General features: G+C 47.3%; 1 protein-coding gene across 7 annotated transcripts in view; it reads left to right on the plus strand.

Annotated features, from left to right (window-relative positions):
- Positions 1–23,759, plus strand: part of BCLAF3 (BCLAF1 and THRAP3 family member 3) — an 856,420-nt gene that overhangs the window by 153,329 nt on the left and 679,332 nt on the right. For all 7 annotated transcript variants that reach the window (XM_069637104.1, XM_069637097.1, XM_069637096.1 and 4 more), the window contains one exon: positions 7,827–8,007. In XM_069637104.1, the coding sequence (XP_069493205.1) occupies positions 7,865–8,007 (143 nt within the window). In that variant the 5' untranslated portion in view covers positions 7,827–7,864. The remainder of the gene's footprint in view (positions 1–7,826; positions 8,008–23,759) is intronic.

Here is a 23,759-nt window from a genome sequence, read left to right on the forward strand (position 1 = left end):
ATACATTACTCACCGTAATCGTATTTCTGATGCTTGTATCTGCTTAGATTCACATGCGACCCACCCTTCCTCCCCTCCGAGAGAAGGCGCATGATTGCTTGTAGTCTTACCTTTCTGTCTATCTGCTTGGATTATCTGTACTCGCGCTACTCCTCATGCCAGAAAAAATACAATCTGAGGATCCCAGACGCGTGAGGGATCTTGGGTACAGTGGACGTCACACTAGGGATAGTATTACTGGCACGCCTGTGTCGACGCCCATTTTCGAGTTTCGAAAAACAAACTGTAATACTCCGCAGCTTCCACTAGATGTCGGCCTATGCACAGCATGTGAATCTAAGCAGATACAAGCATCAGAAATACGATTACGGTGAGTAATATATCCCATATATTTTGTTTCTGCTTAAGTACGTCCTTCAGTCTCTCTTCTGAATTGGAATACTCCTTTTGAGTTCCATTTTCCATAATCTTTTCTTTGTTTTCTCAAACCTCATCCTCGTTAATATCACTATTTTCTGCCTCTTTTTCACTTATTACTTGTTCTGCTGTAAGTCCTCTTCCCAAATGTTGCAGGAATTTTAATGAGGCCTTACACGTCTTTAATTCACCCTCTTTTAAAACCCTCATCTTTTCTTTTTCTAGCGTTTTTGGAAATTACTACACCTAACTTATTCCTCAACATCCCCTTTTCTTTTTTCTTCTAATCTATCATCCGGAATCTCTTATCGCTTCTCATTTCTCCTTCTTGCCTTCTTTAGTCTAATCACACACCACTTTTTGCTTTTCTACTACCACATTTTGCTTTTCTACTCCACACACTTTTCCCTTCCTCTTCGACCTCATCTTTATCCCCTTGTAAACCTTCTTCCTCTTTTGCTCCTTTTTTGTCAGGAGCATCATTTTCAACATTCTTTTTCCGTGTTTCTAGCTGCGTTAATCTTTCTAGAATACCTTTTAGGCAGGCTGTTTGAATCCTAATATTTTTTTTACCCATGCTCTTGTTTTAAGTAGGATACTGTTACTATCTGATTTCCCACTAGTTTCGTCGTCTTGTTGTTCATCCACTTCGTCTTCCCCCTCTCCCTGCCCAAATTCTATTGGTTTCACCATCCTTGCCATTTGTGTTATTCCCTTGGAAAATATCAACGGGGTGTCGGGCATAGGGCTGCCTTGTTCATCTTGATACCCCAAACCACCCCCTTCTTGTTCCTGTGGTCTTAATGACTGACCTTCCTTCCCCCCCCCCCCCCCCCTCGTCTTCAAACAATGATTGTGACTGACCAGGTTCCATTCTTGGACTTGCACCTTTACCTGCCTCCATTTCTTCAAATTATTTCACCATTTGCCCGTCTATCCCCTGCATTTTTTCTTCTTCCTCCACCACTACTCCATGAATAGAAGTTATTTGCCTCAGTGACTGTCTAGGTGATTGCGGGACAGGCATTGTTAAAGCCCCTGCAATTGTACTCCTCGTGGAGAAGACCATGGGACCTAATTCCTTCCTAGAGCAAATTATTTTTTCCTCATACCTTATTTATTGTATTTGTTGCAGCCACATTTTAGTTATTTTAGAGTTAATTTGTCAAAACCTGTTTCTTCTTATAGTTAGTTGGTATTTCTCCATACAACATTAGGTGATTCTAGTGGCTATTATGTTTTTGCAAGGAGGCTTCATTCAGTTATGGTACCCAGAAACACAATTCCCATATAATAACAGTCTTTGTATAGCTTTTTTCATATGCACAATTTAAACTACGTTCAGCAATACTTTGCGAGTTCTTTCATATTAAATTATCATTTTGTTGTACGCCACCTTAATGACTATATGTAAATTCTTGCCAAAGAAGAAATACCTTATCCACTTGTTTTCCACAATTTGCACCATTCCTTTGTCAAAAAGACATCTCTATACAGCTTCTTCCGTATACACGCCGTATTTGCCCAGTTCAAACTAAGTTCAGCATTACTATTCAGTTTCTGTCATATGTGACTAATCGTTTCTAAATTAAGCCACCTATGCAGCTGAACTTAAACGTGTACATTCTGATTTTCATTAGTTTCGCTTTATGGCTTGCTGTTCAAGCAGCGTGAGACTCAGGTTTGTCTCTTAAGAGAAATCCTGCCACAGCTGCCGATGTCAAATGCTGCCATGCATCTGCGTACTTTCTTTACATAGAACAGTCAGCAATGAAAAGTCTGGAGCTAGCCGCGTGAGCATCTGAGCATGTTATTTGTGCTCACGGATCTTTGACAAGGCTACACGTAAAGAAAGCCTCTATTTCCCACTAACTCTTTTTATTGCCACTTTAACCGTCCCAGAGACCCAGAGTCCAGGAATCCTTTCTGATTCTGACTCTAGGTCACATACCGTAATGAGGCTTCGTACGAGAATCACTCCGCCCTCCCTGCTCCCGGCAACGGGCGAACTGGCACTTATGGGCACTTCTTGGGGCAGGTGCGCGCGGCTGTGCCTTCTGGAATTCTGGGGGCAGTGGGCGGGGCTTCTCTATGGCACAAACAATCTTATTTAGGTGCTTTTTAATATGCGTATATAAGCATTTCAAATGCTTTAGTGTGCTTATAGCCCATAGATATCTTGAAAAGAGCTCACCGTTGACTCAAATAAAATGCCTTAAAGGCTTTTCTTCCAATTTTATATACTCGACTCTTCAATGGAGCAGCAGACGTCCACCCAGGGTGACAGGCACTTCTGGGCACTTCTTGTAATCTGGCAGCTAAGAACCATGAAACTACAACTGGTCAAAGGGGCAACACACTCGGCAGGACACAAGAGGCAGACCTAGATGGGGAAAGTGGAGGTACTTCATAAATGGATTGCTGATACAATCGCAAACGGCTCCCGTGAAAGAATATTTGTCCCCTCAAGAAAGAGAGCAATCGCAAAATGGTTCACCCCACTACTAAGCACCATGAAAAAGAACAAGAAGCTGGAATTAGAATGGAGGAAAGAATACGATGGAGCTAAGAAAACCCAGTTTCAGATACAAATCAGATCGTATAAGAAGGAAATTCAAAAGGCAAAAAAAAGGCATTATGATGACAATCACCAATGCCACCAACAATCAAAAAGAAATGTTTAACATCAACTAAATAAACTCACCAGGTTGCGACAACACTCCAATACCCTCTCAAAAACTATGCAACAACTTGGCAGACAATTTCAAAAACAAAATCAACGATATGTGACAAATTGTACAAAACAGACCAACCAACACTCAACCAACCGGACCTGACGAGGAGCCACAGCACAAACTCTAACTTCCCGGAAATATCAGCAGAGACTTTCGTCAAGCTGGTAAAATACAGCAAGAAAGCAGGATCGCCCATGGATCACTGCCCCCCGACCTCTAAAAATCAATCATCGCACAAGGAACACCATCAGAATACTACAGAAACCTCCTGAGTCTTTCTCTCACAACAGGTCCTTCAAATTAGCATACATTAAACCACTTTTTAAAAACTAGTGGCGACGTGGTAGACCAACTACAGACCAATTTCAAACATTCCCTACCCAGCAAAACTCCTAGAAGCATACGTATACAAACTAACCGAAGAACACATAGAAAAATACCAGTTGCTAGATCAAGCACAAGTCGGCATCAGACCCACAAGAGGAACAGAAGCAACACTACTTTCCATCTGGGATGCCATAAAAACAAACGCAGACTCCAACACAACCTCGGCCTTGATTGATATGATATGATATGGTATTTGTAACGCGCCTATACACAAGTGCTTGACCTCTCTGCGGCTTTTGACACAGCCATAATCCCCCTAATCAAACAATTAGAAGATAAAGGTATAACGGACATGGCATTACTCTGGACTAAATTATTTCTAGCAGACAGAACAGAACCAGTATGGATAAAACCCTTCAGTCAACTTGTGGAGTAGATTTGGAGTACCACAAGGATCCTCACTATCACCACTATACTTCAACATCCACCAGACTTCGTTAATCAGGATTGAAAAAATATATTACATTATATGCTACAACTACGCAGACGACACTGAAATCTACAAAATCGAAAGCCCACAGGCCGATCACTCCATCCAGTCAGATTTGTTTTAGACCTTTCTACTAAAAGTAGCGCCAACAACTTAAATCAACGCAGGAAAGACAGAAATCCTGATTTGTATCCAAAAACCAAGAGAACATCTACCCCCCCTCCCGGCCGATGGAACTGGATCCACCCCTACACCATCTAAGGTAGTTAAAAAAACCTGGGTCTCCTAATGGACAACGCTCTAACTTTAGAACCACAAGTAAATGTGGTAATTAAGAAATGTTTCTTCCTCCTTCATTCAACAAGAATCCTACCTTTCCTCTACTATAATCGCAAAACACTGACCATCGTTGCACTCATGTCAAGAACAGACTACGCAAACAGCCTCTACCTCAGGATGCCGGAACACCACCTGAAGAAATTACAAAGCATCCAAAATACAGCAGATAGGCGCCTCCTCAAACTATCCAGAAGAGACCACGTCACTCGGTGCTAAAAAATGATACATGGGCTTCCAATCAAACATCGCATCACGTTCAAAACAATGTGCATAATGCGCAGGGCAATCAACGGACAGGGAGCAGAATTCCTACAAAAGGAAATAACAATTTACAAGCCTACTCTGATCAAGCAATGAAATCTGCCTACAGCCAAAACCATACGCCTTGGAACTAGAAGGCTCCTTTCTCCCACCTAGCCGCAAAAAAACCTGGAACAACTTCCCAAAAGAAATGAGATGCACCAAAGACCACAGTAAATTTAGCAAACTTCTAAAAACCTGGCTCTTCACTTCGGAACCAAACTGATACAAAGAACAAACTAAAAGAATATACGATGGCACCGCAACACCTAGGACCGACTAAGGGAATCTCATGGAGCAAGAAAGACGATGCTAGGTGGAACAGAATGCGAGCGACAACCCATGAGGACTGAACAATAACAACTCGGAACGGGCACAGGGTAAATGCGTAGGGCGCTAGCAAACCGATCCAAAAGGACTGGGTTGCAGCAACGACTAACTGGGATTAAAGGGTGGCCAAATGCAATGATGGGAACACAGACTAGCTGACTTGGCACAATGACCGAGGGATGAGACAGCCTTATGCTGGAACCTAATTGACGAAAGGAAGACACCTTGCTAAATCATGGAGACAGAATAGGAGTGTGCATTTCTCCTAACGGCTACTAACCTACCCCAAAAACTACTAAAAACCTCACCGCTCCTCACACACTTCACATGCTAACCAAACACAACCACACCTCTTAAAAACGCACTCTGTTCACCACACCACACCGCAACTACAAACACACCAGACAGACACACACACACACACACAACAGCACACGACGGACTAGGAACCGAATACCACACCAATATGCTCAGCGAACGGTGTTAACCGAACTGAAGCTGCCAGCAGTACTTCTCAGCCTCCTTGCTCTACTCCAAATGTCCTAACACGCATAATCCTAACCTACCCCCCTTCATTTCCAGATCCACCAGAGAGCTAGGGGACCACTCCGGTGGTGGTAGTGCGCGGTACAAATATCCTTTAACATTAACATCTTAAGGTTGTAAATTAATGTGATTTCATAATTTTTTTAATGTTTTTGCTTCAATATTTGTTTAGCATTAGCTGGTCTGGGGAGCCAAAAGTAGCTCCTGGAAGCTGCTCGTGTCAAGCATGTAGGATCTAAATGGCTCCCAGCTCCCCTCATTTTCGATCTCTGTATGGCAAAGGTGAAATTGCCTCAAACAAATGTGTCCACCTCAAAAATGTGTGGCGATTTAAAAAAAATAGAACCTTTTGTTCTTCAGTGGGGTGGCAAGTTGGAGAAGGCTTGTTGAGTGGCATCAGGTTTGTAACAAGTAGATCACACTTTTGCTGTTTGGAGTCTGCATATCCAGTGCATTTTGGGTATCCAAGGTGAACAATACAGTAGGGCAATAGAAATATGCCTTGGTGATTTTGATGTGCTCTCGTGCCAGTGACGGCAAGCCATTATAATAGTGTCATTTCACACTCCATGTCCAGAGAGCGGGTTCTCAGTGTTTCATTGTATGTCATTTTGGTGGGAGGATGGGGCAGGAGGTTGGCTAGGGTCCTTTATCCACCTGACCTTCCCTGGCCTGTTCTTAAGGGTATAGTTCAACACTTATGCGCAAACGGACACTTTCACCAGGCATCACAGTGCTGAATAAGAGCAAAACAGACCCCCAACGAATGCTCATACTGAAGATGGCACCTCCCCACCCCCCCCAGTCCAAGGACCCCACATCAAGGTGGAAAGAAATGGGTCTTTAGTTTGTCTAAAATCAAGATGGTTTGCAATGACCCAGAGTCACTGGTAGGGAGTGCCAGAGTTTTGCTGCCTGGACAGAGGATGCACAGCCCCTCATCTTTGTAGTCTAAATTTCAGGCTTGTCAGAAGTTTTGCAGAGCAGAGTACTCTAGGGGATAGGTAACGTTGCAGTTTACAACCTATGAAGCTGGGTGACACATTGTAAAATGCTCTGTGTAAAGCTTTAAATTGTATGCGTTCCTCCACTAGGAGCCAATCCAGTGCACGCATTGCTGGGGAGATGGGATCATTACGCCCCAGTTTTAGAAGAACCCTTGTGGTTGCACTTTGAACCCTCTGGAGTCTGCAGATCGATGCTTTTGGTAAACCCAAATAAATTGCATGGCTGAAATCCACTCTGCTTGCTATACATGCATTCACCAGTAGGATATTGGGTGGAAACGCAGAAAAGTCAAATCTTTTTAGAGCGTGAAGTTGAAAGAAACACGCTAGACCCTTGAGAGATTGGAGCCTCAAACGCCGGCAAATCCGACCAAACCTACAAATTCCGGGCCTTCAGAAAGGGGTAGGACCTATGCCTAATGAGGAGGGGGAAACTCGGAAAGCCAGGTTGCTGGGAACTGGTCCAATCCAGGGTCTGTTGAACAGATTGATCCAACAGGTGAGCACACCACTCTGCCTGTGGTCCCGGGAATGCAATGCAACCCACAAACTGGTGGACATGGTGCATGGGCATCCTGGACTGGCAGGGTGAGTGCTTCTTTAGGTATGTGCCTAACTATCCTTGCCACCTGTATAATTAGTCTTTTACGCAAGTTAACTAATAAGAGAGAGAGCCATATTAGTCTGTGCATAAATGTATAAAACACGATCAATCCTCCTCGGAGTGCTTATCTGAGGCACATGTAATTGATTAGGAGGTTGAAGAGTGCCTTTCCATCAAGTTTTTCCAAAAGCTGTGTGGTTGAATTGGAGTTCTCTGAAGTACAAGTTAAAAAACGATTGGGAAAGCACATGCAGAGGACCTGAATTTCCATTGGCAAGGGATGGGGGGCATGTGGGGAGAACAATTCCTCGTTTAGGAATACTGGATGAAACATTGTGCCTGGAAAGACTAAAGCATGTTACGTAACAGAGCTTACGTTCTGAATGCTTCGCAAATCAGTGTCTTTGGCATACCGAGACCCACCACATGTTGACCAACTGGTGCTGATTTTTGTGCCACTGAGTTTTGGTTCTATTTATTTTGAGATTTTGCTGGTAATGTCAGATTATGAAATACAATCCATCTGAACCAAAGACATTACTGTTTGTTTACATTGGATGTCGTACATTTATGAGCAGCAGTTTACCAGTTTGCTCATCCCTTACCCATTTTATTGTAGCTTAATCGGAACAGTTCCTGTGCCAGTCCCTTGGATAACCTATTAATGTATCCAGATTGCTTTTTGAGGATGCAACATCTATTTGACTTATTTTTATACATTCCTCTTACAGCTGGAAGGAACGTTCCATCCTCTCCCATGTGTTGAAAGATGGCAAGGTCAAGGTCAAGATCAAGGTCAAGATCCAGATCACGGTCACGAACCAGGTCACGGGCAAGGTCACATACCAGGTCACGATCCAGATCCAGATCCCGATCACGATCACGATCCAGGTCCCCAAGATGGAAACATAGGTAAAAACTAAGTTTTGTGTAAGAACTATCCACTTGTAATTAAGCCATAAGAGAGGATGTTAACAGAAATTGATATCAAGTGGTTAAGCTAAACATGCACTTCTTCTTTTTGTAATTCTAAACCGGCCAGTGCAAAGACATTCAATCTGGGTGGCTGAATTGCATTCTGGTGTGCGACAATAGTATGGCTCTTTATAAGGCAAGCCCAGTCCCAAAAGCTCAGACCTATAAATAGTTTCTAACTGTAATGGCTAATCCTTTCAGTGCATGACCTTTTTATTCCTTGATGCACCCGTAACTTAGTGTCTGTGCCCCACTATGTCTCTATTCTGTGTATTAGTGTACCCAGCATGATGGCAGACATTTTAGCAGACATTTTAGAGCTAGAAGTTAATCGCATACAGAAGAAGCCCAAACTCTGCATTATACACTGAAACAAAGGTAGCCCACTATTTCAGAATGTTCCATTTAGCTTTCTAGAAACTGGTCTTGCGTTTTTCCTCTAAGTGGGCCTTTAGTGCACTTTTCCTGGCTGCCCAAACCCCTATTTATGGCCGTTGGTACATTTTCTTTACAGCTTTTTTTCCCAGTGTATTTTATTTATCATAGATGTCCAGATAGTTTCCACCTTTCACAGATGTCTTTGTGAAGGTTAATCGTCTCATCCCTGTGCCTTTCATCCTGTTCGTATGCCATGCTGCCCCCTAACCTCAAATGATGGTACTTTGGCACCTAATTGTGAGTTCAGACTTTTTAATGTGTTTTTTTTAGGATATTACAATGAAAAGCATGCACTGTACATCCCTTTAGGAGTTTGCCATTTCCATCCTGTGCCTACCCTGCACGCTACATTTTTTCCATGAGCGGTTTTGTAATTTAAGCCACTTTGCTGTCACTTATGCCTGTAGATATATATGCTGACCCCTATGGTATGCCTTTAAGCAATGCACTGATTGCAGATGAGAATGTTTTTGCAGTTGTACCACAGACCAGTGTTGCTGGCAAGCTGACATCTTAGGGGCACCTGCCAGTTGTAATTGCACTGTACTACCTCTAAAAAGAAATCCCATGCGATACCAGCACAGGTATGCATATTGTTGACTTAATCTGCAGGTATTGGACTAGCAATTGTTTTTAACCAGTTCAGTTTTGCAGTATTTGAATCAGTAATATCACATTGTATTGAGAAAAAGGATAGAACAGTTTTTTGCTCTTCAGGGGCTTTTCTGTTCTGCTTAGTTGGGCTAAAGTAGACCCTAAATCTGCTAAATAATTTGCATGTCTTTTGGTTCATAAAGATTTAATTAGTCTAGTCCCTGTTTGAGAGATGGGTATGTGGCTACCACATGCTTAATGAGATGTTTAATTAGCTGTGCGTTTGTCACACCTTGCCCATATTTCTAGCCATGGTTTTATCAGTTGATTTAGTTTATTTCACCATTCTGTAGTTTTCGATGCTTAAGCCTTTCAGGTCATTTGTCCACAATTTGTACTAACCGATCCCCAAGGTTGGTCTGTTTGCAACAGAATTGCTGTACAGTATGTCCTCTTTAAGCAGGTTTTTAGAAGCAGGCATAGAATTGTGAAGGTACTCTGAACACTTGGTGCTCGTACACCCCTTTGTACTAAGTCCTCCATATATAAGCAGGGGGAAAAGAGGTGCATACATATTTCTCAAGTTCCTTCTATTCAGTACAGTCTGTGGCATGGCATGATTGCAATTAGCACTACCATCAGTTTTCTCCAGCGAGTTGTATCTATCCCATTGAAGATCCATGTAATATGCTCACAGCCTGTGGCCACGATATTTTGAGCAACAATGTTTTGGTATGGGCTGATAACTCCTTAATTTCCTCACTCCCAGCCCCAGCTCTGACCCAGGAGACACCCAATAAACGCCCCACTCCCCAAACAATCGCTGACACGCAAGCCAACAGTCGTCTTCTGGGCCATGCCCAGTAGCTAGTTCTCTGCTCCTTACCTTTTCCGCCAGTCACTACTGCTCCTTCTGTGTCAGCAAGGAATGCGTGTTTTCAGGCAGCACAATTGGCAGTCTTCCAGTGAATTGGGCACTTTCCCAGTGACAGATCACTGTTGGCGGGCAACAAACCTCTGCAGATTTGTTACTCTACTTCTGCCTAAACTGTCCACTGGCTAACTATATTAACTGCAGCAGAAAAGAAACCGGTGAAGAGCTGCACCTGTAAATGCTATGTGAAAAATAGCTTAAGAGCTGGTTTTGACTCTTCGTGCTTAGAGCATAAACAGTACCTCACCTGCGCACCCTGTCTCTGGAATAACTATTGCAGTGCAGGAAGCCTTAGGAGTGGGAGAGTATGGTCCGGGCACTAGAATAGAAAAAAAGTAGGCTAAAACGCAGGAGAGTAAACTGAACAATATGATCTGGCATTTATAACGTGCCTGTACACAGGTGTTTCTGGGCGCGACAAGACAAGGAAGGGGACACAAAGGGAGGACAAAACAAACTATCTTACTAGGCCTTGTGTCATTCAGATTGTGCAAGGGGAAGGGAGAAAAATGCCAGGGGGGGAGAGTAATGCCAGGGGGGAAGGGGGAGAGTGCAATAGGCAAAGCTTAAGTGCTGCTGGGGTGGCTGGCTCCGAGTAAGTGCAAGGAAGCAGGGTACTGTAGGGTTGTAGATACAGTCCCTAAGTGCATTTTAAGGCCGGAGGCAGTGCATGGGACTAAAGATCGTGTGGGAGCCTGGTGTCCATTAATGGTCAGAGGGTTGACCAGGTAACCAGTTCGCACAGCAGACAAGTACATCAGTGAGGGAGAAAGCGGAAACGAAAAGGAAGGTCTTGAGTTGCTTCCGGAATCTTATGTGATACTGCTAAAGTATGAGGCAGGCTGTTCCAGAGGGAGGTACCAGCCAACGAGAGATCTACCCCCACTCTCTGCCTGGACAGGCATCTGACCCTCAGGATTGGAGGTGGATGAGCAAAGTGCTCGAGAAGGAAAGTGCTTAGAAAGAGAGTTGGATATAGTGTGGTCACCATCCCCAGAAACCCTTGTGGACAATGCGGAGGGTCTTTAACTTGATCCTTGCAACCACGAGAGCCAGTGGAGAGATTTCATGGCTGGAGATACGATTCCTGCGCTTGAGGCCAAGGACAAGCCTCAGTCCTGTTCTGGGTTAGTTGCGGAGGGCGAAGAGTAGAGGCAGGCTGATTTAGAAAGGGGCTGTTGCAGTAGTCCAGCCTAGAGAGAACTGGGGCTCTGGAGATGGTGACCTTCTGGGGGAAAGTGAGAAAAGGTAGAATGCCTTTGTGAAGGTGCAGCTGGTAGTGGGACTTCGTAGTGAGGTCCGTGATGTGAGCAGATAAGGAGATCGTGGAGTCGAAGATGACACCAATGTTTATTGCTGCGCAGGGAGAGGGCCCAAGGAGGGTGGCCAGAGTGAAAGAGGGAAAGCGGGAGCAGGGGTCCCAATGAGAGATATCAGCCTTACTGCCGTAAAGGCAGAGATTGGGAGGCGCACCATTCCTGAATCGCGGATAGACAGTCGGGAATGAGCAAGAGAGGAGGTAGAGGGGAGCCTGAAGGAGAGCAGAGTCATCCGCATAACACAAAGTTAGAGAAGAAAGTAGAGATGAGGTGGGCAAGAGGTGCCAAGTAAAGGTTGAAAAGCCAGGGGGAGAGGTTTGAGCCCTGGGAAACACCACATGTGGAGAGGGAGGTGGTGGAGAGAAATGACCCAAGTTGGACCTGCTAGGTCGATCAGGATGATGGTCCACCAGGCTAGGGCCTGACATGTGATGCCCAAGTTGTCAAGGAGATGATTGCTTTTGAAGCGGTCAACCACGCTATCCTGATCAAAGGTAAGAACAAGGATGAGTACAGAGGGAAGGCTAGAGTCGAGATTAGAGAGCAGATCAGTTTCTGTGTGTCGGGCTGCTCTGAAGCCAGACTGATTGTCATGGAGACAGCCAACAGATTCAGTATGGAGCGGAAGCCAGGAGATGGCCAACTTTTCCAGGAGTTTGCCCAAGAAAGGAGTGATGGTGATTGGGCAGTAGTTTGCTGGAGAGGGAGAGTCAGCAGACAGCTTCTTAAGGAGGGGGTGCACAAGGGAGTGCTTTAGGGGGAGGGAAAATCGAATTCCTGATATGGTGCCACATGCCTTCTGGCGGGGACATCTGAGCTCCTTGTCCAGATTTTCCTGACTAAATAGAGATGTGATGGCACCCAAGGCCTTGTATGAAGAAGAGTGAAAGAGTGAGAAGCAAGGGAAAAATCTGCATTACTTGAATGATTAAGGAGGACATAAATAAGTAATATTCTCCAGACTTAAAATTGGACTGCCTAAAGCAGACACACAAGACAGAGGTGAGGGCTTTAGTGAAGCAAATGATTAGTGAACAGGTTATCTCACTACTTACAGGATCCACTATTTAAGTTATTTAGCGCAACAACCATTGCCCTGACTAGCTAAGGCTCAGGCATTTTGAGCTGCTCTGGGACTGAGCAGTTGCAAGTGAATGAAAACTTTAATGTTAGATCTTGATCACTACGTATAATATTTTTTAACATGTATATTTTAGAACCAGCGCACAGATGAAGCAATACAAGCAAGTCCGACATATCATAACCTCATTTCAAGAATATGTAATTGAGCAAGCATAGTTCAAATTCAACAGAGCCCCATCCCTTCTCCCTCCCCCACCTCCCCTCATGAGTCTTCCCCTCCTGGTCCGGACAGGTGAGCGAAGCAGCAAGCGGGTTGCCGCCCAAATTAAGGGCCTGCATGGCCAGCTGAGTTTTGTGGGTCAGCTCTGGAAAGTTTTGGTCGTAGTCTAGGAATGGCGACCCATATGTTCAAAAACGATGTAAAAGGCCGGATTTAGCTGCTGTGACTGTCTCTGCGATCAATCTGTCCCAGATTTGTATCCACCAAAAAATCATTGAGGGGCCTTCGACTGTCTTCGATGTGCGGCCCACTGTAATTCTCCCGGCCAGAAGGAGTTGTCAAGTTTGGCCATTTTCCCGGATCTCGGGTAGATCCCTGGTATTGGGGCCCCCAGTAGGATGGATTCCGGTTGCATGGTGATCGCCACTTGGTAATGACCTTTATCATGGCGACACATCGTGTCCAGAGATCTTTTACAATTGGGCATGACCACCACATGTATGATCCTGGCTGACCACATCAGCGCCAGCATTGGGGATCCTGGGCTCGGTTAAAATGATGCAGACGAAGCGGGGGTAATACCACCAGTTTATGCACACTTTCCTGATTGGTGATGCAAAAGGATGACGAGTGTGTCTGTGACCAAATGTCCACCCACACTTGGTCTGCCACAGGTTGCCATTGGTCCGCTTCCCACTGTGCCATTATAGGGGGCTCTTGTAGTAAGAATATCTTCCTGCAATAGTTTATAGAGCGTGGAGATTTTCTTTTGCAGCGGGAGTTCCTTTAGGGGAAGTTCAAGTGGGCTGCGGGTACAGTGTGCAGCTTGACTGATGAAAGGATGAGAGCACCAATGTTGCAAGTGCAATTGGGGAACCCTATCAGTTGCTGATAGCTGAAGGGCTGTTTTGCATTGTTCAAAGGAACGTAGCTGGTCCCCTTCAAAGAGTTGTCCCATGGGGTGCTAGAGGGCCAACCAAGATGGCGGCTCGTCTGTGAGCTCCCAAGGGACTCCTGATTAATCCTGAACACTCGCCGCAATCCTGACACAGAATTATTTCTCCTACACAGAAAAAAACTTGGCAAAGAACGCAGTGTCAGCTACTCCCAAAATCGTGGAGAAAATCGCCCCAGGAGATCCTGAACGCTGTTTGGCTGTGATGCAGGAAGTGATCTTCCAAAGGGCCGTCCTCGCGAGGCTTTGACGGGCCCCCCGTGGGGCACAGAGTGCCACCAGGATAGACCCTGGCCCGCAGGCGACGGGAGCTGGGACTTGGAGTCGGGTGTGAGCCCACCATATCGACAGTTGGCGTGAGGCGGAGCTCGCGCCCTCTCCCGACTGAGCGTGACGGAGACATCGGAGCGCGGCCGCCGCTGGGCTGTGGAGGGAGGAACACCGGTCCCAGCCGTGGAGGCTGGCCCCATACAAAGCCGAGCTAGAGAGGGGAGTACGGCGCCGGGCGGGGGAAGGCACAGATCATGCATCATAAGTGGGAGTGCACCCGCATGGCACGGCGGACCCGCGGGTGGAGGGTGGGGGCGAGTGGCCTCTCTGCGGTGTCCTTCTCCCCGTGCCGGTGGCGGGTGGACGCGGGCCTTGGAGATCGGAGCCAGCTAATACAACAAGCGAGCCATAGGCAGGGCAGCGGCCCATCCCCGCTGCGTCATGACTCTCCGGCTACATAGATATCCTGGCCGCAAAGGCGCACACACTGCTCTCCTCGTCCTTGCTACGTGCGGCCCAGACCAGAGTCGAAAAGCAGCGCAAAGAAAGTAGCACACGAAGCGAGGAAAACGGCACGTTTTCAGGGCCAAGAAAGCAACTGCAAGACTTAACACAATAAACCCCAACCCAGCAAGGACTGCCATAGTCTCCAGTGACTCACATAACACAGGCACAGCTCAGCCAGTAACTCCCTGTTCACTGCCGGCATTCAAGCTAAGACGCCCCAGTAACTACCCACATGGAACCCGCTGGCACATGTTCCACGAATCACCCACAGCAGCGCTCCAACTCATGCTAAGGTAAGCTCCCATCGCCGCGCGAAAACCACCATACAAGAGTATTCTAACCCACAATGAGCCTGGGTCTGTAGCTACGAAATAGTCATAGAACTGATTCCATTCTTGCTGGGACCATCTCTCTCTCTTCCCCCCCCCCCCCTGCCACCCCACCACCCCCCTCTTGCTGGAGTGAAAAAGACGGAGAGCGCCCCCTCGCCACCCTAAAGAAGCAGCTCCCAGAGTACCTGGTGACAACATCAGACAAACAGCGGCACCGGTCCCTCACCCTGCGTAACCGTTGGCAGTGGCGCACAGCTTGGACCCCCACCCCGCCAGAAATGCATTGCCAACCAGCTTTGCTTCAAACACAGCGCGATAACAAGAGGCCCACATGCGCAGGACCACCCCCCCCCCACCCCCCCAAATACCAAAAAGCCCGCCAACACACCTGGACTGGGCCTGATTCACGACAGCCCGCTTAATCCGCTCGCGCTCAGAGACCCTGTGACAAGCACCAAAATGGGCAAATCAGACAAATCGCAGCGGAAGCTCAACTTCAGTGTACCATTGTAGACCGCTAGGAATCTACACGCAGCCCGAACGCCCTGAACATGGAACACACCAGCCCAATTCAAGGTAGCAACGTGGAATATCAGGAGGTTACATCCAAAACAAGGAAGTGAAGTGCCACAAATTCGACGTGGCCATGATACAGGAGATTCACTTGATCCCACATAAGGAACACGCCTGGGATCGTAACTGGGGCTGCCACCGCTACTTCTCCACCTACTTATCGTACGCTAGAGTGGCCACCCTCATCAACCCTAAAGCCGGCTTCTGCCTGATAAAAGTAGAAAGACCCTGAAGGCAGAGCTCTCCTGGTTCTCGGAAGTATTGTTGCAAAGGAAGTCGCGTTTGTCAACTTGTACGGTCCCAAAGTGGATGGAGCAAATAACTTCGATTGGGTCCTCTCCCATCTTTCACAGACTGGTACAGCAACCATTATGTGGGGCGGCGACCTCAACACACACGTAAACCTGCAAAAAGACAAATCGCAGGCCACTGCAACCCCCACGTGCAAGGTCAGCCTTCAAGTCCATGAGATATGCAGCGCGTATAATCTGGTAGACATATGGAGGCACGGTAACTGGGAGAATCGCGAGTACACCTTCCTCCTTGTTTCAGCACAAAGTGCATTCCAGTGGGGCGAGTGCCTGATCCTTCCTAGAACTTTCTGGGATCACGCCACTGTGACTCTTGAGTGCATTCTCCCCAATGGGAAATCGGGAGCTCCACACTGGCTCTTTAAACCCGGAACGCAGACCAGGTATTCGCAACGGAACTGCAAGAGGAAATCGCATCCTTTCTAAATGTAAGTCCAGATTCAGTCTCCTCAGCAGGAACGCTATGGGAAACGCTGAAGTGTTATAAGAGGAGTATGCATTGCGAAGGAAAAGAGAATTCTAAAAACAATCTGACGTGAATTAGCTGCAAGCGAAGAACACCTGAAAGCCTTGGAGTTGCAGTTCACCTCTTCAAATCAAAAACATGTCCAAGCAGAACTTGAAGAATTACTCAAATTCAGAAATATAGCACAACGAGAGATGAAATTCCTACGTCGTGGCCACCTGATCCGTCAGTATGGCGAAGGGCAAAGACCTGGAGCACTCCTGGCCTGCCTAATTGCTGCTGATAAAAAGACCACCCTGGTAGAGAATCCGATCCCCACAAGGCACACTAGTCCACACAGAGACAGAAATAGTCAAGGTTTTCCGTGCCTTTTACCAAGACCTGTACAGTGCAAAACACTCCAGTGACCCCGAGCTATTACGCAAGTACCTAGCAAACCCTGAGCTGTACTGGGTAGAGGGAGAACTCTGCGAACCTCTGAATGACCCCATCACTGTAGATGAGATACTGGAAGCAATAAAGAGCCTACCCAACACCAAAGCCCCTTGGCCCGACGGCCTAATAGGTGAATTTTACAAAGCATTCGCTCCACTCCTTCAGAAGGTTTATGAGGAAGCATTCGAGTTAGGCATTCTCCTGCAATCCTTGAGGGAAGCCAATGTAATTCTCCTACACAAAAAAGACAAACCTGAGGAATGCGGTTCTTACAGACCGATCTCCCTAATAAACCTTGATAACAAAATATTAGCCAAAATCCTCTCCAATAGGCTGTTCCCCCGTTATGCCGGCTCTGGTACTCGCAGATCAGGCAGGCTTTATACCTGGCCGTAATACAATGTTCGGCATAAGAAGAATGTTCGGAGCCATGGGGGCGATTGACCCCACACATCAGGTGGTTGCAGTCCTTCTCGACGCCGAGAAGGCCTTCGCCTCTGTCGAGTGGCCCTTCATGTTTGCGGTACTCAGTCAACTCGGACTGGGGAACCAATTTATCAAAATGATAGCGTTACTCTAACAAACCCCAATCAACCATCATCCTTGGCTCAACAAAATCCGCAAATGTCAACATCCAACGCGGGACCCGACAGGGTTGCCCACTATCGGTACTGATATTTGCGCAGGTGATGGAACCGCTAGCCTCTGGCCTGCGATCACGACACATTCAAAGAGGCCTGGCCTTAGGACCCCACAAACTGGTTATCTCTCTTTACGCAGATAATGTGGTGTTATTCATTCAAAACCCCGACGAAAACTTAAACCCCATAATGCATGAGATGAATAAAATCAGCGCGGTCTCGGGCCTGAAAACTAACCACTCTAAGTCCATTATTTTTTCCCTTAACCCTCCAGCACCAGAAAATTTGCTGACTATATAGCATGTACGATACCTCGGGATCCTTCTGTCCCTGAGTCGGACATTTTTCAAGACAACTATGAAACCGCACTGAGATCGCTCCAAGAGAAAGTAAACAGATGGAAATCGCTGCCATTGACGATCTGGGTAGATCGTCATTGGTTAAGATGATAATCCTACCTAAACTCCTCTACCTGTTTACCAACCTCCCAATTTTACTCTTGCGTCTTTACCTAGGGAAATTAAAGAGCCTAACACTAGATTTTATCTGGGCTGGAAAACCGGCGAGAGTGTCCGACTCAACACTTACACTACCGACGACAGGAGGTGGGCTCGGGTCCCTGACCTCGAACGGTATTATTGGGCAGCGCAGGCGCACTTTCTGAATTACTTGTACTCCACCCATTTCATCAGACCACACGTTCAGATAGAACAAGCCCTTGCATCACCTAATCTATTAAGGGCGGTCATTATCAGCCAACAATCGGCACCTCACACCACGCTGAATGTGGTACAGGCCACACATGCTATCTGGAAAAAAATTGCTCAAAGGTACAGGGTAATAACCAGATACTCTCCCCTCCTACCTATTAGATTCATACCCGGAAATTCCCCTCACGAACGAAAGTGTTCCTCCAATGGGCAGATAAAATACACATCCACTCGTTCAGCGATCTGTTAGTTGAAGACACATGCATGACACTGCAGCAAGCTAAAGAAAGAGGAAGTACCTCCTCTCTAGATATATTTACATATTTTAAACTGCGCTATGCTATTCAGGCTCTTCCCTTCATTCCCACGCCAACCTCCAGCGTGGCAGTTGCTTCACGGTGTGATCCAGGCGCAGGGGGAGAGCAGATTAGTGTTGTCAATATACAGTTCTCTCCTAGCTGACAAGGCACCAGAAAATCCACGCACAAAGGAGAGGTGGGAAAAAGCGCTGCAGATTTCCATCCCTGACGAAGAATGGGTGTACATACTTTCAATCCGACCCAGGTCGCACTGAACTCCCGGTTTAAACGTATTCACTTCCAGTATTTACACCAAACATATTACACCCCAGCTAAAAGATCCTTACACAGACCAGAGTCAGCAGGGAAATGTGAGAGATGCATAAAGCTAGCACCCGACTTCCTTCACCTTGCCTGGGGCTGCCCGGCCCTGACCACCTTCTGGTCGCAAGTCCTCCAAGAGACGGAGGCAATAATTGGAGAAGAACTAAAACCCATCCCCACAATAGCGCTACTTGGAATGTCAAAACACTTAACGCCTTCAGTAAGGAAGCTAGCAAATGTATTACTGGAGCTGGCACATAGGAGAGTAGCCATGTCCTGGGGGCAGGGCCCAGCTCCCACATTTACAAAATGGCAGAAGGACATACTCTGTCAAGACGTGTAGACTGAGTTTATAAAAACATTACCTCTGCACGCACGCCCTCCGGACATCTGGGGTCCTTGTGTTGCACACCTGATTAACAGCAAGGGAGACTCTTCGTCCCCCACATCCTCGAGTCAATCAGCAAGTTGAGGGAGGCCAATGAACTAGCACAGAGGGACAAGCAACCAATAAATCTGCACTGGGCATGGAAAAAAAATGCAATGACCTCAAGCAGTCAATGGTGGGCGGGAGGGAGGGAGGTTGGGGGCGGGACACAGGGATGAACTGGGGCATGTTGATCGACCAACAGTTGGGCAAACCAAGTGCTGATTTGTATCGGTTTCCTGTTTTTCTTTCTTTGTCTTGAAAACTATAAATAAAGTTTTAAAAAAAAAATTGTCCCAGGGATTCAGGCACCCCTGCCGCCCCCACCCCACCCCACCCCACCCCACCCCCCCTCCCTGCAATCCAATTGTTGAAATTCAGCGGGTGGAATCCCAGTGAAAAGGTTGGATTATGGAATATTGGGGAGGAGCGACCCAACCCCCTCGGGATGCCCTTATGTTTCAACGCCCAATCCCATGTTTTAAGTATTTAGCGGAGGTCAGGGTCCCAGTCCAAGTCTGGTGCAGCGGGGTGTGCGAGAGGAAGTGCAGGGGGAGTGGCAGGCAAGATTGCTCCACCCATTTCAGACGTCCAGAGGTCAGTGCCTGTGTGTGTGATAACTGTGCTGCTAACTGATATTTGCGCAAGTCAGGGACCCCCAGCCCTCTCAATCTGGTGCTGCCCATAATTACTTTCTGGGAAACCCTAGACTTCCTACCCCTCCAGACGAACCAAAGCATTTTCCTCTAACCTTCGAAGAGGGGGTAGCGGGATCATGGTGGGCACGGAGGAACAAGCCTATAAGAACTGGCATGAGTCATTTTGCGTTAATATGCCCAATGACTGAGATCTCTTGTGTGAGCCATCGATCAAGGTCACCCTCCAACTCTTTAAAGAGTGGGGCGAAGTTTGTCGGATAGACATATCCAGGGCGAGCAGGGATCTGGACACCCAGGTAGGGAATCTTTCTTGCTCCATCGGACGGGGCACAGTGTTTCCAGGGACTCCTGCTCCTCCGGCCCTAGACCAACCCCTAAGGCAACTGAATTCCCAAAGTTCATAGTAAAGCTCGCTACCTCCCCAAATCTACAAAACTCAGTGAGGGCTGGAATCCGCAATTAGTTAATGTCACTGATGGATAGCATCACGTTTTCAGCGTAGAGTGCAATTTTGTGCTTGAAGGTGCCAGTGTGTAGGCCTTTGATCTGTGGGTCTAGCTAAATTAGCTGTGCAAAGGGCTCCATAACCAGAGCAAATAATAAAGGGGATATGGGGCATCCCTGTCTGGTTCCGCACGTTAATGGGATCGGGTCTGATAGGGAGCTATTCACCAAAGAAGGGTCTTTGGGGGACTGATGGCTCCCTAGGAAGAATTTTGGGAAATTTGGACCAAAGCGAAAGGCCTCCAGGGTAAGTCGCAGTAAGGCCCAGTCCACTTTATCAAACGCTTTAGTCGCGTTCAAAGCCAACAGTTGCCAACTCATGCGAATCCTGCGTCGTGACATCTACTAGGTTCGAGGCTCTACGGATATTATCCCCAGTCGACCTATGCATTATAAAGTCTGTCTGATCCCGGTCACAATGTCGGGTAGAGTGGCTTCTACATGGTTCGCTAGTATTTTTGAATCGATGTTAGCATCAATATTTAATAGGGAAATAGGCCTGTATGAGCCATTATCCCCAGGGTCCTTGCCTGGTTCGAGTACAAGGACAGTATTAGATTCCTGCATGGAGGGAGTAATGGACCCCGTCACCCCAAAGGAGTTAAAAAGGGCTGTTAGTGGGGCTATCAGTTGGGGGGGGGGGGATATTTTATAGAACCTTGTGTACCCATCTGGGCCCTGGGCTTTGGGTTTGAGGGATTTGATGGATACGTCTATCTCCTTACCTGAGATCGGGGCGTCAATGCTCTCCCCAACAGTCTCTGAGTCGTGGAAGTGCAGCACTTTGTAGGTACTCTAGTGTTTTTTCTTGGTTCTGCAATGATGCCGACATCACCTCAGACAGGTGGGCTGCCGCCAGCTGCAGTTTATCTTGTAGCAATATGGTATTCCCCTTCTCTTTGGCAAGACTTTCCACTAACGGTTTATTCGCTTGGTTTTTGGCATGATAACCCTGCTTAGACTTAGCCACAGATGTGCCATATCCTCCGCATAGTGGGCCTCAAGCTTTTTCAGGGCCTCTTGTAGAGCTCTTTGGGACTTTGGGGACCAGCCTTTGCGTTTGTGGTCGGCTTCCGCTCTCTGGACCTTTTTCAAGTTCTATTCGGATTTGTTTGCATTTGTGGAACGCCACCCCATGTGCAATTAGTTCTCCCCGCACAACGGCTTTCATAGCATCCGATGTGTTAGCTGGGGAGGTGTCTTTGTTTAGATTTTCCCTCAAAAAATTCCTGATCGCTTTTGCTATCGAGTCTATTAGAGGCATTTTATTAAGTATGGGATCATAGAGGCTCCCATCGGCGTCGAGGCAGTGGGTCAGGATCATGAGCCCGCAGCGACATTTAACGGAGCATGGTCAGATATTACTCTTGATCCGATGGTTACATCAACGAAAGCCAAAGTCTGAGGGGGAGGCCAGCAGGAGGTCAATCCGGGAGAAAGTTCTATGCACCTGCGAGTAGAAAGTGAAGTCCCTCTCGCTGGGGTGAAGCACCATCCACGTATCCAATATCTCTAGGGTTTGGAATAGCTGAAGGAGGCTCATGGCCAGTTTAAAGTCTCTGGGGCCGGAGGGTGTGATCTCACTTGTTAGGGACCCTGTTGAAGTCTCCTCCAACAATAATTTGGCCTTTCGCCCATTTGGGGCATAAATCGAGACAAGGGAGTAGAGCTGCCCTAATGAGGCATTTTACTGAGATAACGGAGCCTCCAGTATCTGAGGTCTCACCCATTTTGCGAATAGGATCGCTGTACCCACTTTCTTGGTGCTGTTGGAAGACCGGTATTGAAGCGGGAAATGACTGTTGCAGAGACGTATGAAATCTGCTGGCATTAGGTATGGTTCTTGAAGGAAAACCACTGCATTTTCTGCCGGGTAGCCGCTGCAGAGTAGATTTTCTTTTGGAAGGGGAATTCAAACCTCTAATATTCTGCAAGATGAACCTCGATTTCTTGTGTGGGCGGTTGTGTCCTGGGCCTCAGTGTCCTGTGGGAGGGGTCTGGGTCGAACGTGGCTCCGCAATCCTCTGAGAGCTTGGTTATCTTTATGTCCTCGTGCAGCTGGAATTTTAACCTCAATCTCCAACTAGAGGCTGAAACTACATTTCCTTCGGCCAACAGGGCCAGATCGAGTTGTGAATTACTCCAAGGGATCACAGGTGACATCCGCCTCCCGGATGGGCATGGGCCGTGCGAAGCCCGTGACAGATGAGAATCTTCTGTGGGTCCCCAGGCGGATCGGCGATCGCCACTCCAACTAATTTAAAGTCCTCTGGAGTGGAGGAGGCGCCCTTCAGAGCAATGGAAGCAATCTGTTCCGTAGACTGGAGATTCTCACTGGAGGGGGGTCACCTCACATTTCGTCCTTTCTGCACCTTTGTCCAGGTCGAACGCTTCAGTTTAGGGGGGAGTTCTGCCAGGCCCCGGATTAGGGAGCCAGATCCTGCCGCTTCCTAGTGAGTTGGGATGCAAGATAGTGTGAGCATCTTCCAGGTGAACGATCATCCTGGAAACCCCTTTGTAAGAAAACTGGAGCGCAGTCAGGAACAACCACCGGTATCTGACATGCTGATCTCGAAGGAATAGGGTAAATTGTCGTAGAGCGCTCTGTTTCTGAATTGTTGCCTTTGCTAAGTCTTGGAAGATCTGAAGGGGGGGGGCCTTGGAAGGTCAGGTCATCCTGAGAGCGACTTATTGCTATGATGGCTTCTTTGATTGTATGGAAGTGGACCCCAGTAATGACATCTGGAGGGGAGTCCCATTCCACCCCCTGACTGAGTCAGAGAGTTCGGTCTAAAATGAGTTGCGACTTATTTGTAAGAGGTAGAAGGGATTGAAATAGGTCTCCCACGTATTCTTTCAAATCTTGGTCCGGGACTGAGGAGCGGGGACCCCCCCCCCCCCCCCCTAATGCGAAGGTTGTTTCGCCGGGCTCTGTTCAAGATCATCTTGTTTATGTTCCAGGATTTCGTTCTTGTTGAGCAGAGCTTGGAGCATGTGCTGTACTTCGAGGAGTGTCGCCGAGTGCTCTTGTGTCAGACCTTCCACCTCCCCAACCCTCTGCTCCACTTCCACAATTCGTTAATCCGTCTGTTCGAGCTTAGTGATGAACTCCGCCATACAAGATCTGAACTCTGCCTTAATGTCCAACATAAAAGCCTGTATATCGCCTTTGGTTGCTAGCTGTCCAGCACACTCTGAGGACGCCTGGGGCAGAGATTTGGTGATGTCATTCTTTTTCCCCTTGTCAGAAGAAAGCAGCATAGAACTAATGTCCGCATTCTTGGTGGCTTTTAGATGTTTGGCCATTTTGTGTCGAGCCCTGGTGCTAGTCTCTGCTTCCTCCTGAGGAATGGATGGCAAGATCGCTGAGGTCATCTTCCAGGAGGGAGGGAAAAGTCTGCTGGGTTTCCAAACCTCTATGGGGGTGAGTCTTCGGGGAAGAAGGGTAAGGAGCAAGGTCAGACCTGGTTATCGTGCATCACTGCGCCTTTGATCAGCAGAGGGGAGGAATTACTTCAATCCTTTTGCGGTGGGGCATACCGGGGGTGGGGAGACTTGTATGGCTATTTGCTGCACCCAGCAGTTTCAGGTGGTGTTCTACTAGAGCAGGGTCTCTGGTTCAGTTAGGACTGTTTGCCGAGGGGCACTGTTGGCAACTCCTGGGAGGAGAGTAGACACTATCCGTTTA

The sequence above is a fragment of the Ambystoma mexicanum genome, chromosome 7p (genome assembly GCF_040938575.1).
Source record: "Ambystoma mexicanum isolate Mex_15411 chromosome 7p, UKY_AmexF1_1, whole genome shotgun sequence".
Taxonomy (NCBI): Eukaryota; Metazoa; Chordata; class Amphibia; order Caudata; family Ambystomatidae; genus Ambystoma; species Ambystoma mexicanum.